The 18,160-nt window shown below is 38.2% G+C and overlaps 1 protein-coding gene and 1 long non-coding RNA gene across 2 annotated transcripts in view; one reads left to right on the forward strand and one right to left on the reverse strand.

Moving 5' to 3' along the window:
* Positions 1-3: 3 nt before the first annotated feature.
* On the forward strand, positions 4-5,282 carry cdca7a (cell division cycle associated 7a). Its single transcript, XM_077580550.1, has 10 exons — positions 4-172; positions 782-922; positions 1,007-1,129; positions 1,202-1,405; positions 1,483-1,557; positions 2,572-2,760; positions 2,840-2,968; positions 4,616-4,765; positions 4,843-4,979; positions 5,065-5,282. Exons 1-10 carry the CDS (start codon positions 152-154, stop codon positions 5,096-5,098), a joined length of 1,203 nt encoding a protein of 400 aa, XP_077436676.1. The 5' UTR covers positions 4-151; the 3' UTR covers positions 5,099-5,282.
* A 3,997-nt stretch (positions 5,283-9,279) lies between these two features.
* The window catches only part of LOC144060778 (uncharacterized), a 35,234-nt gene continuing 26,353 nt past the window's right edge, over positions 9,280-18,160 (reverse strand). Inside the window, exon 4 of the long non-coding RNA XR_013296009.1 lies at positions 9,280-9,391. This is a non-coding gene — a long non-coding RNA (uncharacterized LOC144060778). The remainder of the gene's footprint in view (positions 9,392-18,160) is intronic.

Here is an 18,160-nt window from a genome sequence, read left to right on the forward strand (position 1 = left end):
TCAGCTTCCAGGACGTTGTAATGGCGCGGGAAACGAACGTGAATAGCGCGCGCTCCCGGAGCCGGATGTGCATTGTTCACTGCTGAGCTCAAGAAGCGAGCAACAGTTCGGATCCACTTTCTGTCTGCGTGCAACAACTTTGAAGACTAAAATGCCTTGCACACGCTCCAAGGTAACAATATTTGCTTGCTTGCTTGCTTGCTTGCTTGCTTGTTTGTTGTGTTTATTGTATGACGTCGAACTAAGTTTGTACTTTCGTTCGTTGTACACGAGCCAAATTTGTGCATTTCCTGACTACTTTTATTCAAACCTACACCAATCTTGAATTTGTGGAACATTGGCAAAAGTAATAGCAGTGGTTCTTTTCGCCGTGACCGGAAACTCGCCACCGAGCGTTATTTCGCCGTGAATTATGCAATAACTACGAAAATAAGGGGGTGTGGGGGCTCCTTCTTTTTGAAAGAAAACCACAATCAATTTTACTTTTCTTCTTAAAAAAAAACACATTTAGTGACCCCCCCTACATTTTAAACTATTGTGTTTACATCTCTACAGTTGTTTACATAACCTGGCAAAATTGAAATTTGGACAGTTTTAAAACCCATTAAAAAAAAGTGATTTGCCTGATCACTCGTATTTTAGTGATGGTAGACATCTTAAAAAAAATCTGCCAGAAAAATCCTGTGAGAAAAGGACACTCGAGGTGACCCCCAACTTAAACTGCGTTTATTTGTATCCATGAGATTTAAAAAGTGTATTAATGTGACTGTTTCTTTACCAGAGTGCAGCAGCCCAGCCTCCGTCCACCAGGATGAGTTTGAGAAGCTTCCGCAGCGTCCCCCTGGTTACCGTGGAGACGTCCTCCTCTTCCTCCGACGACAGCTGCGACAGCTTTGGCTCCGATGGAGGCTTCGCAAACACGGTAATAACACGTGTGTTGTTACCGGGCGGTGATTATCGTGAAGCATCTGAGCAGCGACGATAACAACGTGGTTTTGTATTTTAGAGGAGCAACTCCCGACTGTCGAGGCGGCTGCTTGTCAAGACGAAAGTTCCGGAGGCCGCTGCGGAGGAAGACGCGCGCACCGGGTTCGAGGAGGAGCTCATCAACACTCAGATGAAAGCGATGGTGATTTGCAAAGAAGGCATGGGTGAAAATGTTTCATTTTAAGATCAAATCCTCAAAAATGTTTCCTCCCAGAAAGTAGATCCTGATTCTGAGCCTGCGAGACGTGGACGCAGGTCCAACCTTTTGAAGGTGGCCATTGCTTTCCCCACCCGGAAGGCGGGCGCCAAGAGGCCTGCGTCCGAACCGCTCCCTCAACCTAAAGTGCTGCACTCTGATAAGGAAGAGGAGAACTTCATGGCCAAGAGAGCTTTGAATATTAAAGAGAACAAAGAAATGGTAGCGAAGATTGCGTTTACTCAAAATGATCAAACTTTTTTTCGCGCGTGTGACCTCTCATCCCTGTTTTGTTTCAGCTTGCTAAGCTGATGGCAGAGCTCAACAAACTACCGGGACTCCTTCCCAAACGAATGACCTCTGCTTCCACAACGGTATAATAATTCCCTCGTCATCCAATAGTGCATGCGTGTAGTGTAGTGTATATGCCACACACATGTGAAAATCCGTGACATAGCAAAACATAAAAAAATAAAATAAAATTTAAGGACTTTTACCTCTTCAACACACCTTAAATATCTTCTTAAACACATTTAATTGTATTAAAACACACTTAAGCCTTTAGAATACAGTTTGAAAGTCTATTCTCAGTTTTCATACGCCAACTCAAGTCTGCTAGCTTAACGCTAACAATGCCAAATATAGACATTAGCATAAATGTTCGTTTTAAACATTCAAACGGCTACTTTAACAAATATGGAGCAACGACACATACAAGCATAGCATACAACAAAATGGAATTTAAATATATTTACACACTAAAATGTTCAGCCAACTTGTATAATTAAATCCAATGAAAGTCTGCTAGCTTAATGCTAACAATACGAAACGCAATAGTCAAACAGAAATGAGCATGGATGTTAGATGAGTTATAAACCTTTTTAAACAACTGCTAATTTAACACACACGTAGCAGGTACACATACAACAAAAGGAATTTAAACAATGTGTATTTAAAGACCAAAATGTTAAACCAAACCATATAATTCAACATAAGTCTGCCAGCTAACGATATATAAACCTTGAAACAACTGCTAGCAGCAGCAACACATACAAAAGCAAATTAAACATATTATTTAAACACAATATAGTTTCGTCCAATGAAAGTTTGTTAGCTTAATGCTAACATATGTGAAATGCCAAAGACAAATGGAAGTTAGCATAGATTACAGGAGTTTCTAAACCTTAAAACAGATGCGACTTTACAACACAAATGGCAGAAACACATACAAAGAGGTCAAACGTCTGCTAGCTTAACACTAATATTTAATGCAAAATGCCATAAACAAGTGGAAATTAGCATAGATGTTGCTCTTAAAATAATGATTGTTTACTTGCGCTTACAGGAGAATATTTTTCTGATACTGATACATCATCATCACTTTTCAGACCCGACGTGCACCTCGCCGCTCCATGCCTGAAAATTTGAGGCGTAGCTCGGAGCGTCTGTCTCGACCCCACACTCGCTCCCGCACGCTAGTGGACGGCCCGCCCAGCCCAACGCCAGAGGAGGAAGAACCCGAGGACAAGTTTAGCCTGGTGCGACAGAGCCGCTACTACGAAGAAGTGGACGAGCCGGTAAGCTGCGTTTTTCCGTCTCTGTAGTCGCCGCTAACGTTGCTCTCAAAGCTAACGGCTAATCTTATTTCACGTACAGGTCCGCCGCCGCTCGTGCAACGGCATCAAGGCCTTCCCTCACGTGGTTCGACCCGTGGACGAGGTCACGGAGGCCGAGCTTGAGCGCATTTGCTACAACGTGAGGGAGAAAGTGTACAACAGCGTCACTGTGAGTTTGAAAAGCGTTACTTGTGTCTAAATGAAGCTCCTCAACTCAGTTCAACGTGCAGTTAACCCTTGGCGGCGGGGATGGTGGCAAAACGCTTCTTTTGTCTAAATGGAAGTTCTTCAACTCACTTTGACGCAGTTTTTTGGTCCCAAGATGACGGCAAAGTTTTTCTTTTGTCTAAATGAAGCCCCTTTACTCAAACAGAATTATTTGGTCCTAAGATAGCAAAAAAGCACTACTTTTGTCTGAATGAAATTACTCAACTCACTTCAATGCAATTCTTGGCCCCAAGATGGCGGCAAAGCTTTAATGTTGCCTAAATGAAGCTAGGGTTTCAAATTACGGTTTAAAACTAGGGCTAGGGTTTCAAATTAGGGTTTTAAACTAGGACTAGGGTTTCACACTAGGGCTAGGGTTTGAAATTAGGGTTTTAAACTAGGGCTAGGGTTTCAAATTTAGGGTTTTAAACTAGTGCTAGGGTTCAAAATTAGGGTTTCAAACTAAAGCTAGGGTTTCATATTAGGGTTTAAAACTAGGGTTAGGGTTTCAAATTAGGGTTTTAAACTAGGGCTAGGGTTTTAAACTAGTGCTAGGGTTCAAAATTAGGGTTTCAAACTAAAGCTAGGGTTTCATATTAGGGTTTAAAACTAGGGTTTGAAACTAGGGCTAGGGTTTGAAATTAGGGTTTGAAATTAGGGTTAGGGTTTCATATTAGGGTTTAAAACTAGGGTTAGGGTTTCAAACTAGGGCTAGGGTTTCAAATTAGGGTTTCAAATTAGGGTTTGAAACTAGGGCTAGGGTTTCAAATTAGGGTTTGAAACTAGGGCTAGGGTTTCAAATTAGGGTTTGAAACTAGGGCTAGGGTTTCAAATTAGGGTTTGAAACTAGGGCTAGGGTTTCAAATTAGGGTTTGAAACTAGGGCTAGGGTTTGAAACTAGGGCTAGGGTTTCAAATTAGGGTTTCAAACTAGGGCTAGGGTTTCAAATTAGGGTTGGAAACTAGGGCTAGGGTTTCAAATTAGGGTTTGAAACTAGGGTTAGGATTTCAAATTAGGGTTTCATATTAGGGTTTAAAACTAGGGCTAGGGTTTCAAATTAGGGTTTCAAGATAGGATTAGGGTTTCAAACTAGGGCTAGGGTTTCAAATTAGGGTTTCAAACTAGGGCTAGGGTTTGAAATTAGGGTTTCAAACTAGGGCTAGGATTTCAAATTAGGGTTTTAACTCTTTGACTGCCAACCGTTTTCAGAAAAGGGATGCTGTGGGTGCCAGCTGATTTAAGCATTTTTGACTGATCTTTCAAGGTCCACAGAATATTTTGTGTTTGGACTATGGAAACACACATACTACCAAATGAAAGATTGAACTCTCATCTTTCAAAAGAAAAAAAAGTTTGTTTCTACCTTATTCCGTTTTTCAGTAATCAACAATAGAAAATGGTTAGTTTCACCCAAATGCTCTGTTTTGGACCAAAATACGGAGAAGTCAAGCTTTTTGTGAAACGATATTATTTCATTTCAAGCACTACTTTTATCTAAATTAAGCTCCGCAACTCACTTCAACAAACCCAGTATTTTTATTTATTACTATTGTGGGAGTCTTTTATTTTTATTTTTAAGAAGCCTTTTTCCCTCTTGTCTGTCTTCCAGGGGAGCACTTGCCACCAGTGCCGCCAGAAAACAATCGACACCAAAACTAACTGCCGCAATCCCGAATGCGTCGGCGTCCGTGGTCAGTTTTGCGGCCCGTGCCTCCGGAACCGCTACGGGGAGGAAGTGCGAGATGCTCTGCTGGACACGGTGGGTTCCGTAAAGTTTGCGTGCGTGCTCGCCAAACGTTGTCGGGGTCTCACGTGTGCCTCGTCGTCCCCCGCCAGGAGTGGCGCTGCCCGCCGTGCCGAGGCATCTGCAACTGCAGCTTCTGCCGGGCCCGCGAAGGCCGCTGCGCCACCGGAGTGCTCGTCTATCTGGCCAAATATCACGGCTTTGACAATGTTCATGCCTACCTGAGAAGGTGACGGATGCGTTATCGATGACCTTTTTTGTATTTATGTTTTTAAACGTTTTTTTGTTAATCTCGTCGTTGTTTTTCTGTGCAGCTTGAAGAAGGAGCTGGAAGAGGTTAGCGAGTGATGATCGACCAATGGAGGCGCTCGATTACAAACTTTGACACTTTTGTGCGATCGCGTTATCAGGTTATTAATTCTTGGATTTGCATTTGAAATGAATATCAGAGTTGATCATCTGTGATTATTAGCAAGGTTTGATGAACTACAATTGTGATCAAAATAAATAAAATTGAACGGTTTTAAGGCAATGTTTGGAATGAACCTCAGTTCAAAATACACTTGCACAAATATTTGCTGTATTTTAAAGCAAAATACATATTAAGTTGCTTTTTTGTTTTTGTTTAACTCATTCACTCCCAGTCATTTCCACAGAAGCAATTCCCTTCACTCCTGTTTTATTGGATTTTGACAGATTTTGCAACACCCACAGAATATTGCTATAAAAACATGGAACCTACCAAAAAAAGATTAGTCTCTTCTTTCCTCAGAATTTTTTTTTATTTCTATCTGTTTCCGTTTTGCAGCAATAAGCATTAGAATATAGCAACATTTCATCATTAATCACAAATCAATTTAGAATTGTGAGTAATTGAGTTTTTTTTTTCCCCGCAACATGGTCCTGATCCTTTTCCTTTGCTCTACTGGCCGTTTGTGTAATAACTACCATTTTTTTCAACTGTCCTTTGCAGTTGAGAGGCTGCAACAAAGCCTTCTGTGTGCTCTAGCATTTAAAAAAAAAAAAACGTATAAATATGTCTTTGGGACACTGAAATGTGTAGATTGTCACAAGCGGATATAAATACTGTGCTGTATATTTTTCCCTATATAACTAGAACTGCTGTTTTTTCACATTGTTTTAAATGTAGATTTCAGACAGTAGTCTGGTTGAACCCTGTCTGTTTTTTTTTGTCTATGTAAACGTTTCTTGACAATATGTTATATGTGACCTCATTAGTCTAAACATGACATTCTGATTAATATTACATTTGTGGAATCTAAGTTATGCATCAAAATCCAGCCGTTTTTATCCATTTCAGCGGGCGGCCATTTTGCCACATTCTGTCGACTGAAGATGACATCACGGTTGCTCAGGCAACGACCAATCACAGCTCACCTGTTTTCTGAAGCTCAGCTGTCATTGGGCGCCTTCTGATATTAATAAAAACTGCTAGATTTTGATGCTTAACTTGTGTTTTTTTTGGGTTGACTTCCCTTTTAATTTCTTGTAAATGTGTTTACGTGTGAAAAATGAGACCTGTTAGCCTGTCCTTCGACAGGACACAAGTCGGGGTCCACTGCCCGCCACGTGGCGATGGCCAGGAGCTCGGTGTGATGTACTGTACCACTCATATCTCCTTCATTAGATAACCGGCGCTAATGGCGTGGAAACAATTAGCGCACTCTAATGGGAGTCTTGTACCTGTAAATCATTTCATCCTGCGCTCTGCCATGGCTCATTTTGTGCTCAGCCTTGTGATTCTGGACACGTGAATTGAACTCTCCTGCATCAGTCTGCTGCAAAGCGTACTTTTTTTCGGCTCAGGTTGGGAACTGTCTGGTTTTAGCCCATTGCTTGTGACATGCTGACTTAACTGTAAATTTTTATTATTAAAGTCATAATCTTTGCGGAAACAAAGTGTCACCTCTCTGTTGTTGAAATGTGGAGCTGTGACAAATGATTTTGGTTATCGACACTGTTTTATACAAGATTCAATGAAAGTTGAAATAGCAGAATCTTCTATTAAGCCATTTTCAGCAATAAAACGTTCATATTTTGTTTAGAATTAATTTGATAACTTTATTTTTCATGTACAATTAATACCTTTAAAAACATATTTTGCCACTTGCGGTTGACTGAAAATGACATCACAGGTGCTCAGCGCTCATGTAACGACCAATCACAGCTCACCTGTTTTCTGGGTTTGGTCATGTGACATTCGCAAAATCATCCACGATTGGTCGTGCCCTGAGCACACGTGATGACACTTTCAGCTGAGAGCAAAAGGCAAAAAGTGTTTATAAAGGCATTAATTGTACATGTAAAATAATGAAGTTATCAAATTAATTATAGATAACATTAACTTCTTACTGCTGAAAATGGCTCAATCAGTCAAGTATCCCTTTTAAAGCAGCAAAATCTGCCCATTTTTATCCATCTCAAGGCTCATATAGCGACCAATCACGGCTCATCTGTTTTTGGAAGCCACGCCGTGATTGGTTGTGACCTGAGCCCAGAGTAACTGTGATGTCATTTTCAGTTTGGTGGCAAAATGGCAACCCTGATACATAAAAAAAATAAAAACGGGTGGATTTTGCCGCTTAACTCCTATTCTGTGGTTGGCCAAAAAAAAAAAGCAGCGTGCCAGACTGTACACCCACCAATGAATTAGAATATAAAATATGCAGGTATTTCCTCATTCACTGCCATTGACGGCTATAGACGTAAAAAATTCATTTGGACTATTTCTATTTTAAAAAAAAATCCACTTTTGTTAACAAGAGTATGAAAACCTAGAAAAAATTGTTTTATTGTACATTTAGAACAGTTATCAAATGTGTGATTAATCGTGAGTTAACTATTGAAGTCATGCGATTAATTACAATTAAAAAATGTAATTGCCTGACGCGACTTAAGGATAATTAAAAATTAGGGGCGTCAGGCGATTAAAATTTGTCATCGTAATTAATCGCATGACTTCACTAGTTAACTCACAATTAATCACAAATTTTATATCTGTTCTAAATGTACAATAAAAAATACTTTAGTTAACAAAAGTAAAAAAAGAATGTAAAACTAATAAAAATAGTTTAAATTAATTTTTGACTTCTATAACCGTCAATGGCAGTGAATGAGTTATGAAAGGGTATGAATCACTTGGACATGGAAATGTGTGCTCAAATGTATACAAAATGTGTATAATTGACTATGACAGACAGCAAAATTGCATCTAAAGAAAATACAACCACAACTTCTATTTCCAAACCTATGATTGGTATAATAACGATGCACTTGAGAATCCCGCTCCTGTTTTAAATACCAATGATCTTCCACTTTGGGGTGATGAATATTTGGCCAAGTAATTGTTTACAACGCTTCAGCATTGAGCTGATCTGCTAATCACGCTATGAAATACAATATTTATTCATTAGAGCAGATTTAATGAGGCCTCGCGGTGCTAATTATGAAAACCAGCGTAGCAGTAAATGAGCAGCGTGTGGCGGCGGGCTGCGGGGTACCACTAACCGAGGGACGGGGGTGTCGGGGGTTGTGTGGGAGGGGGTGGGGGGGGGGGGGCGTGGCTTAGAGGAGGGCTTGAGATGGCCTCAGCCACATACATCACATGACAGGTCACAGATGGGGGCCCCGCTTCTCCCACAAACAACCGTAATGTTGGACTAGGTGGCATGTTGGTCAATATACAGTATGTTATGGGTCAATAGATCCTCAAAATGTATTAATAGCATATTTGAGCATATTTGATGTTAATAAATGCCTTCTAGTGTGGCCGCACATATTGCTCATGCCAAAAAGCACCCGCTAAACACGGGTCATATTTGACCTGGAATAACCTCTCTCGGCATACACAAACTTGATAGCATAGAAAGGATTTTCGAAATATTTAGATTTGTGTGTATTTTCAGGTAAAGTGATCACATTTCAGAGTGAAAAGAACGACATCATAAGTCCACTTGAAGTGATATACTGCCGGCCGTAAAGCTAAAACGGGTTTTGAGCACTGCGGCTCGCATTTGTATGCACGTATGGAGATAAGCGGCGGTTTCACAGCATAATAAAGATTTTGATTGACTGATATTTTCATTATGGCTGCAGGGAAACGCGGCGACTGCTGATTTGCCTCAGAGACCTGCGGGTCCACGCTGATTTCACAAGCTTTGGGTCAGAATCAGCTGATTAATTATAATTTAGTTTGTCAGGCCTCTGTGTTAAACAGCTTTCTCTGTTACTGCTTTTTAAGGACGTTTTTTTGGGGGGGTGGGATTTCAGGTGAAATTCCCGGGATGAAATTAAAGTGTCCTAAACCTTTACAGGTGAACTTGAATAACCTTCTCTACACGTTTGAACACAAAGGATGAAAGACGACATGAAAACATTGGTCAGTCCGCAAACCAAAAAGCTCCCGCGGCGTGTGAGCTTCCTGAGAGGAGGTCCATGCATAGCGAGTGCCTGAGAATGGCAGGAGGCTCCGGATGCGCTTCTCTGCCCCTCCCCCTCCTCCCCCCCCCCCAGCCTGCAATGTGATGGAAACAGCACTCCGGTTCTGCTGTCTCGGTGACATTATCGAAAGCAAAGAGCTGTCTGCAGTTGGTCCATCTCACGGGAAATTGCCAAGTCACCCTAACAAAGGAAAAGCACAAGTGCACTTTGCGCTGCTTTTAAAAGGAAAGCGTGATAAGGTGAAATATGCAGTTGCGCATGGGAGACGTGGACGGCAGCGGATGGTTGATTTTCAGGTGGCTGGCTTCTACAGCTATATCGTTTATGACATGTTTTTTTTTTTATGTCGCTTTGTATGTATTTACACTGGGGGTGTCAGGCAATTAAATTTTTTTATTGTAATTAATCGCATGACTAGTGATAGTTAACTCACGATTAATTGCAAATTTGCTAAATGTACAATAGAATATTTTTTTCCATAGTTTTCATGCTGTTAACATAAATGTAGAAAATATGTTAAACTCATAGAAATATGGCTACATCATTGATACAGTAATTTCATAATAATTCATAAAATTGAGTTAAAATGAAAAAGATGGACTGTACTGTGATATTGATTTGTGTTGAGGTAATTTGCTGCCACTAGATGGCATAATTGCATTTGTAGGACATTGGTGACAGCTCAGTGCATTTTTCTTTTTATATTAAGAACGATCTAATGTTTAACATGAAGTAACTTGTCAAATTCTGCACATTTTTAAAATGGTAAAATACAACTTGACCCCAGTCTCCACAAATATATGCATTATTATTACATTTATTACTGCAAAATTTTGACGGGGGCATGTCTGCTGCGTTGCGACTGAAATTCCCGCAGTACAATGTTTCCAAAAAACGGGCAGTCATTAATCGCATGTTAAAAAAATTAGTGGTGTTAAAGGAACTTTAAATTAACTCACTAATTTTTGACACCTGTAATATGTACATAATTACGTATATATAGATATACAGTACATCTATACTGTGTATATGTATTTATATATGTCAATAAATAAAATGATTTTCCTGCATGGCCAAAACAAGATGAGAATTTTCACTTCATATTTTCCATTAGATGATAAACAACAAATAGTCATTCACATAGACAACTATTACATCAACTAATAGTTTATATAATTATATTAAATCAAGTTGCCAGGCTAAGATAAAGATGATTAAAATCAGCAATGTCATTCTTACAATTGTCAAGCACATAACACAGTTACTAACTCCACTCTGCCTTAAAATAAGTGTCCATTTCCCATCCAGATTTCTTATTCTAACTGTCGTTCTCACTACTACCTAACGGGGGAGCTCTAATACAGGCAACTCAGTTGTTCAAACTTTCAATTGGCTTTGTCAATAAATTCGCCATAGTTTCGACAGCTAGGGTAAGACTGTCCACAAACACATCTGGAGTTTCTCTGTTGTGGAGGCTGCGCATTGTTGTGAAAGTTGAGCTTCCCAATAGGAACACTTAGGTCGCAGGAGGGAGAACGTTTGGTGGGGGGTGGGGGGGGGGGGGGGGCGGTTAATCTGTAAATCTATTCCTACCCCGAGTGAGAACTGGTACATTAGATCGATTTTATTGAGATCATACATTATAAATGGGGCATGGAGGAGCTTACGGCCTTGATATGGTGGTGCTCACGTGCTTCATTAATTTTTACTTCATTAAGTCCTTCAGACCCTTTGTCACACTAGTCGCCGTCATGCTCGTGAATCCGGGATACAGGACAGGGAGGACTTTTACAAGAGTGGGTACATATTGTCCAAACAAATCCGTAAAATGGATCAAACAGCACATGACTTATGGACAAGGTCACAAAATGACACTAAAACATGCATTGATTGTAATAACATCAACACTGAAAAAGTTACACTGAGCAGCCCTGACTTCAAAGTGTAGAGGGGCATGATGGGAAAAAAATGTATTGCATTGTATTAGTTTATCATCAAACTTGATTCAAGCCTGTGCGCTATCAACAAATTTGACTTGAATATAGGTGAAGTCAAAATTGTTTGCGTTTTTGTTCAAAGGCTGAGAAAAGCCTTCAAGGATTTAAATATTTTTTATTTAATTGTCAATACTAATATTTCCAGGATATCTCTTTTGAGAGACATGAGAATTACAGGGTGTGTATATAAAACAAACACACATTATAAATATAGTCTATATATATATATATACTGTATATATATAGTATATAAGTCTGTTTACCTAATGCTAACAAAAAATGCTATATGCCCTAGCTAAGCTAACGACTAGCATTGGTGTCACAGACCTGCGGTGTTAAAATATAAATTTATGAAATGAAAATAATTAAACCGTGTGCTTGAATACAAGTTGTTTAAGAGTTTTAAAACTACCACGTTATCAATGCTGGTTTTGTTAGCTCGTCAAAAGATGTTCTCATTATGTGTTAGCATCAAGCTAGTGGACTTTAAGGCAAAGTTAAGTGGTTTGGTTTAATACACAACATGTAATTCTATTTGCTTTATGGTCGACTTTTGTTGTAAACTTCAATAAACATCTTCAATCTTTTTGGGAAAAATAGTTCACTATCTGCTAAACTGCAGCTTGTTGTGAAGTTTCATCCATCATAACCCAGCGTTTTTTAAAGACAAGTGGAACTTTGAAATCCAGTACAACATGTTGACGAGCTTAAGCTGTGAATCAGCTTGTTAAACTCTCACTGCGCATGAGAACGTCGCACGTGAGCGAGCAGCCGCTAAGTGAGATGGCACGGACTCCCTAATATTTCAAATCTGTTTCGACAGCTGTTCCGAGGAAAAATGGGTGAAATTTGTCTGCTTGAAAGGACCATGACATCATTACATCTGCCATCTAGTATCTCTCGTGGCAAAATCCATGTTTGAGGCTGGCTACCTCTTAAAAACAACACAGAGAAAAAGAGAGAGCTCAGAGATAATTAACGCCAGACACCACTTTATAATCTTGGGGATTATTTCCACCACTTAAAAAGCAGCACACATTGTTTGCAATGTGGCCGGGCATCATGAACAACACTTGAGCGCATTTGACTCTCCATTTAACTCCAGCTGGAAAATGTTGGGACATGTGCGCCAAATTCCCAGTACCAAAATCTCTGAGAAAATGTTTTCCTCCCAAAAAAGCACTCAAGAAAACCAAACACTGCAATTTCATTGTCGACCGCTATCGTGCAACCTTATTTTAATAGTTAAGCACAAACATACGACTGTAATGTTACTAAGTCATAATCACTCCAATGGGGTGACCCGTTTTAAAGGGGAATTTTCTTTTCAATAATGTGTTCTCTTTGAGTCTAAACACATCATTCTGCATAATTTTGCATTTGTGGAATATGAATTAACTCATTCACTGCCAATGACGGCTATAGACGTCAAAAAATCATTTTTAATTATTTCTATTAGTTTAACATTTTTTCCCCACTTTTGTTAATAAGAGTATGAAAACCTCGTTTTTTTTATTTTTTATATTGTATTAGAACAGATATAAAATTTCAGGTCTCCCTGATTTGTTGAAATTTAGATGTCTCTGGGGTTGGTGAAGGACTCTGGTTGGTGGCCTGGTGGGTGGTGTCTGGTCGGTGCTGGATTTCGCTTTCCTTTCTTTTCTTTGGTCCTTTCTCGGGTTTCCTGACGGCCTCACGACTCTGGCTGGAAGTGTTCGGTTTGGGGAAACGGTATGGGATTTATTTTTATTTTTATAGGTTTTAGGTGAACTACTGAATGCACGCACGCACACACATACACATATTCACCCACATACAAAAAAAAAAAAAAGATATAAAATTTGTGATTAATCGTGAGTTAACTATTCACTAGCTAACCATTCAACCATTCATGGCTCAGTTTGCTAGCTAAACCCAGAAAACAGGTGAGCCATGAATGGTCGTTACCTACTTCCTCAGCACAGGTGATGTCATCTTTAATCGACAGCAAGTGAAAAAATTTGTTTCTAAAGGTATTAATAGTACAAGAAAAATAATGAGGCTATCAAATAAATTCTGGACAAAATATTAACTGTTCACTGCTGAAAATGGCTCAATGAGTCAAGTATCCCTTTAAGAATAAAGTTCTCTTCATATCTGTATCGCTTGCTCATTTGTCCTTATCTTTCAATTTCTGAATTTCAATAATAATATTTTTTTATTTTTTAGGGATTTGGTAAGTAAATCCAGTATGTGTGAAAATAAATTTAATTGGAATCATTTCTAATTTTCAATTGCTAAACTTGTATAATTGCATTAAAAAATTGAATTTGAATTTTCAATGCAATTATTCAAAGTTAGCAATTGACATTCAAATAAAAATGATTAAAATTCACTTTCTGGTTATAAATGTTTCATCCTTCAATTTGTTGTCTCAACATAATGGTGAGGAGGTTATACATTTGCACATTTTCATAACATACAATAACAATAATCGTAACCACAATGTGGCCTGTGACATAAATCAGTTTGATTGTAGACCTCTGTAATAAAGAGACATGACCTCAAAACAGTTTATTCTCCTTGTAGCAAATGATGAGTTCCAATAGAGTGAAATTAATCTCTAAATTCATTTTTCTGGAGATCCCCCTCAGGCACTCAAAGGGGCTCCCCAGTTTCACTTTTGGGGGGGATCTAGTTAACAAAATAATCCCAAAGCTATTTTCATTTAAATAACACTTTGTATTTTGTGGAATACCCTTCCCTAAATATAATTGGCAAAATGTAAAACATGACCCCGGGGGCTGCTTGCTTGGGCCGCGCTGCTCGGGCTGCTCGGGCTGCTTGGGCTGCTCGGGCTCAGTCACGGAGGACACGTCTGGCACACAGATTGAATTTGTTCCCTCTCATGTCAGCGGCAGGAAAACAATTAAGCGCACGTTGGAGTGTGTACCACTTGACACACTTTCTCACCTCACTGGGGCAATCGTCTGCGGAGACGACGTCGTTACTAGCAGAGTTTCACAAAGACGGCATTGTTACTTTTCGGATTTGAGAACATTTCAATTAGGCGGCTGATGAAACAATAAACGTGGTTTTCTTCGATGCGGCGTCTTCGTTGGAAACGCAAGAAGCAGCGCACAGTTTGTCGTCAGAGATGATCAAACAGTCTTGTCGCTAATGGCGGCGGGTGACATGGCCAGTGAATACAGATCAGCTTTAATTGTGGCGCCTCTCGCCGCCACTGCCTGTCAATGCGGGCCTTTCAATCGGCGGCAATTTGCTCTGTTCCGTCTCTTAAATGCTGTTTCCAATTAAACGCTTTACAATTCATGATCTTCACTCAAGGTTAAATGAAAGCAGTTATTCCTGTCAGGGAGGTGATTAAAGGCTGCCCACACTAGGCACTTTTGTGTGTGAAAGAAAGAAAAAAAAACAATTAAACTTGGGATCTTTATTCATTATATGCAGTCTTGCGACATAAATGCCCAGCGCAGCGGCTCTTAATCACCTTGTTCACTTTAAATCTTACTTTAGACCTCTAGCAGGAAGAATGCTAAATTAGTATGCGTTTCATATTTAAATTAGCTTGTTGAAGCTAACACTGGATGTAACTGAAACATTTTTTTTAAAAAGTTTTTTTCCCTTCAGTAAATAGTAGTACTTGCCTTTGAGACTTTGCCATTCAACCCCCCAAAAGTTGAAGCTCCCACACTTTATTTTATTTTTGCTAATATAAGGTTAATGTTAGCATGAAATGACACAGTGGACCTAGACTTAGCAAGCTAACTGTGCTATGTATAATAAATATAACTGGACTTTCTGAAACATATTTTTGTTTAGTTTTTTTATGTGTGAGTAAAACGAAGTAATAGTACTAGTCGTGTCTTTGAAACTTTCCTATTTTACCCCCAAAAAGTTTAAGCTCCCCCACTTTATTTAATTTTTGCTAATGTAAGGTTAATGTTAGCATACAATGACACAGTGGACCTAGACTTAGCAAGCTAACTGTGCTATGTATAACAAATATTACTGGAATTTCTGAAACATATTTTTGTTTAGTTTTTTTTTGTGAGTAAAACAAAGTAATAGTAGGAGTCGTGTCTTTGAAACTTTCCCATTTAACCCCCAAAAAGTTGAAGCTCCCACACTTTCTTTTTTTTGCTAATATGAGGTTAATGTTAGCATAAAATGGCGCAGTGTACCTACCCTAAGCAAGCTAACTGTGCGATGTATGACAAATATAATTGGAATTTCTCAAGCATATTTTTGTTTAGTTTTTTTTGTGTGTGAGTAAAACGAATTAATAGTAGTAGTAGTCGTGTCTTTGAAACTTTCCCATTTTACCCCCAAAAAGTTGAAGCTCCCACACTTTATTTTATTTTTGCTAATGTAAGGTTAATGTTAGCATGAAATGACACAGTGGACCTAGAATTAGCAAGCTAACTGTGCGATATATGACAAATAATTGAAATTTCTGTAACATATTTTTGTTTAGTTTCGTGTGTGCGAGTAAAACGTAGTATTAGTGGTAGTCGTGTCTTTGAAACTTTCCCATTTAACTCCCCAAAAGTTGAAGCTCCCGCACTTTGTTTATTGCTAATGTTAGCATTAAATGAGCACACGGTGGACCACTTAGCAAGCTAAGTGTGTTATGTTAACAAGTATAAATAGAATTTATGAAAGTTTTTTTTTTTTTTTTACATAAATAAATAACTATAACAGAATTGACATGCTGAGCTTTACAACAACATCCAAATACACAAATTCTGAAACACGAGTGTAATTTTTAAATTTTTTTTTTTAGCTAGCCACAGTTTGAGCCGCCACTGAAGGAAAACTGCTGAAAATAGAACATACATGATTAAAATGACTAGTTTTGATCCAAAAGTGTGTTGTGGACCTTAGAGTTTATTTATTCTGCTTTTATTTCAAGACGACTGATACTATTGAGGACATTATAATGACATAATCTCACAGTAGTGAAGCCCCCCCCCCCCACACTCCCACCAACACAGTAAATATTCAGACAATTGAGTTTCTATTTTGCCAACTCTAGAGTTGAACTTTGTAACAGCAAGATGAATGTGGTAGCGTGTTATTAATGAGTGAATAATGTGCTCGCAAAAGTGGCTTTGAGGCGTCGCCGTGATGAATGCGACAATAGAGGTGAAGAGCATGTTGACTAATGACTATCGTCCAGGGATGTCACCCCTGCGCCCTTTGAGGTAGACAGCCACCGACTGCATTTCACACTTCACATGACGTCCATAATTCACGAGTAGTCACGCTCGCTTGTTGAAATCAGTCTGCCATTTCCACATACCTTTTTGGTTTGATAATAAATCACTAAAAACATGTTACAACTTCAATTGTTCTTTTACTACACGTGTGGTTCTGTTGCACAGGCCCAGCCACTGATTTGTTTATCCGATCACATTCTGATACCTTTATTGGCTAGTAAACAGATGGAACCTATGAAACGATGCTAACACCAATTAACATGAAGCAAAAAAAAAGAAACGTTTTTTTGTGTGTGTGTGTGTGTGTGAAAATACTTTGTTTTAGTTAGGTTTTATTAGTTTTAGTTTTTTAACATATAGAGTGTTTGTCGAGTACAAAATAAAAAAATAAACAAAAATTCTCAAACTGTTTGACTTTCCTTCTTGTGTACGGAAGTACAGAAAAAAACAAAGTTAATACATTTAAAATGAACCCTGAAAGTTCACGTATGATATTACTCGACAAATATAAAAAGAAGGACATTTTCTCTGGAATTATAGCTTGTTTTAATTATTTTTTTTTTATAAATTTAAATTCTAGTTTCAGTAAATTTTCATTAAAAAAATAAAATAAAAAAAGTTTTATTCTGTTATCCAAAATGGTGTTTTTTTTTTCTTTCAATTTTAGCATAGCCATTTAGTTAAGTTTTTGTTGACTATAATAACCTTGGTAAAAACGCAATTGCTGATTTTTTAGTCATGTGTAGGGTCCCTCACAATTTGAAAACCACTTTAAATGTTAAAAAAAAAATCAGTACTTGTGTAGTACCGTGCTTCACATGAACCGGCGACAGTTCGTTGAAAGTGCATTGAGTTGCTGATCCCTAGTCTAAATATAAAAAGAAGGACATTTTCTCTGGAATTATAGCTTGTTTTAATTATTTTTTTTTATAAATTTAAATTCTAGTTTCAGTAAATTTTCATTAAAAAAAGAAAATAAAAAAAGTTTTATTCTGTTATCCAAAATGGTGTTTTTTTTTTCTTTCAATTTTAGCATAGCCATTTAGTTAGTTTTTGTTGACTATAATAACCTTGGTAAAAACGCAATTGCTGATTTTTTTGTCATGTGTAGGGTCCCTCACAATTTGAAAACCACTTTAAATGTTTACAAAAAAAAAAAAAAATCAGTATATTATAATATATTAATTATATTATATAATTTTATATATATATATATATATATATATATATATATATATATATATATATATATATATATATATATATATATATATATATATATATATTATATAAATTATTGCTTAGTTTTGAGTTATTTAATTCGTTTTCGGCAACTATAATAAAGTTGTGTGATCTTGCTTAAGTGTTAAAAGAGACTATGATCCACGTAAAAAAAAAAAAGAATAAAAATGCATAAGAAAAGCATTTCTGCAAACTGGCACGGAAGATGCACATTTGACATTTGAAGCTCAGGGGCCCTCATGAATAAGTAAATCTGTGGGTTACATTAAATCTCCTCTCAAAGCACCAATCCTGCGCAGCACTCCCAGCGTAGAGACCATTTCAACCCTAGAAGGGGGCCAAACAACAACAGTTGGTCTCCTTTAAACAAGTCTGAGCAAATGGGAGAAATAAATAAAGCCCCCGGCGCTTGGCTTTAATGTATTCAATTAACTGGGGGTCCCTCCGGAGAACATTTGGATAAAGAGACAGCACATGGCCTGGAGATG

Source organism: Vanacampus margaritifer, chromosome 11 (assembly GCF_051991255.1).
Source record: "Vanacampus margaritifer isolate UIUO_Vmar chromosome 11, RoL_Vmar_1.0, whole genome shotgun sequence".
NCBI lineage: Eukaryota > Metazoa > Chordata > Actinopteri > Syngnathiformes > Syngnathidae > Vanacampus > Vanacampus margaritifer.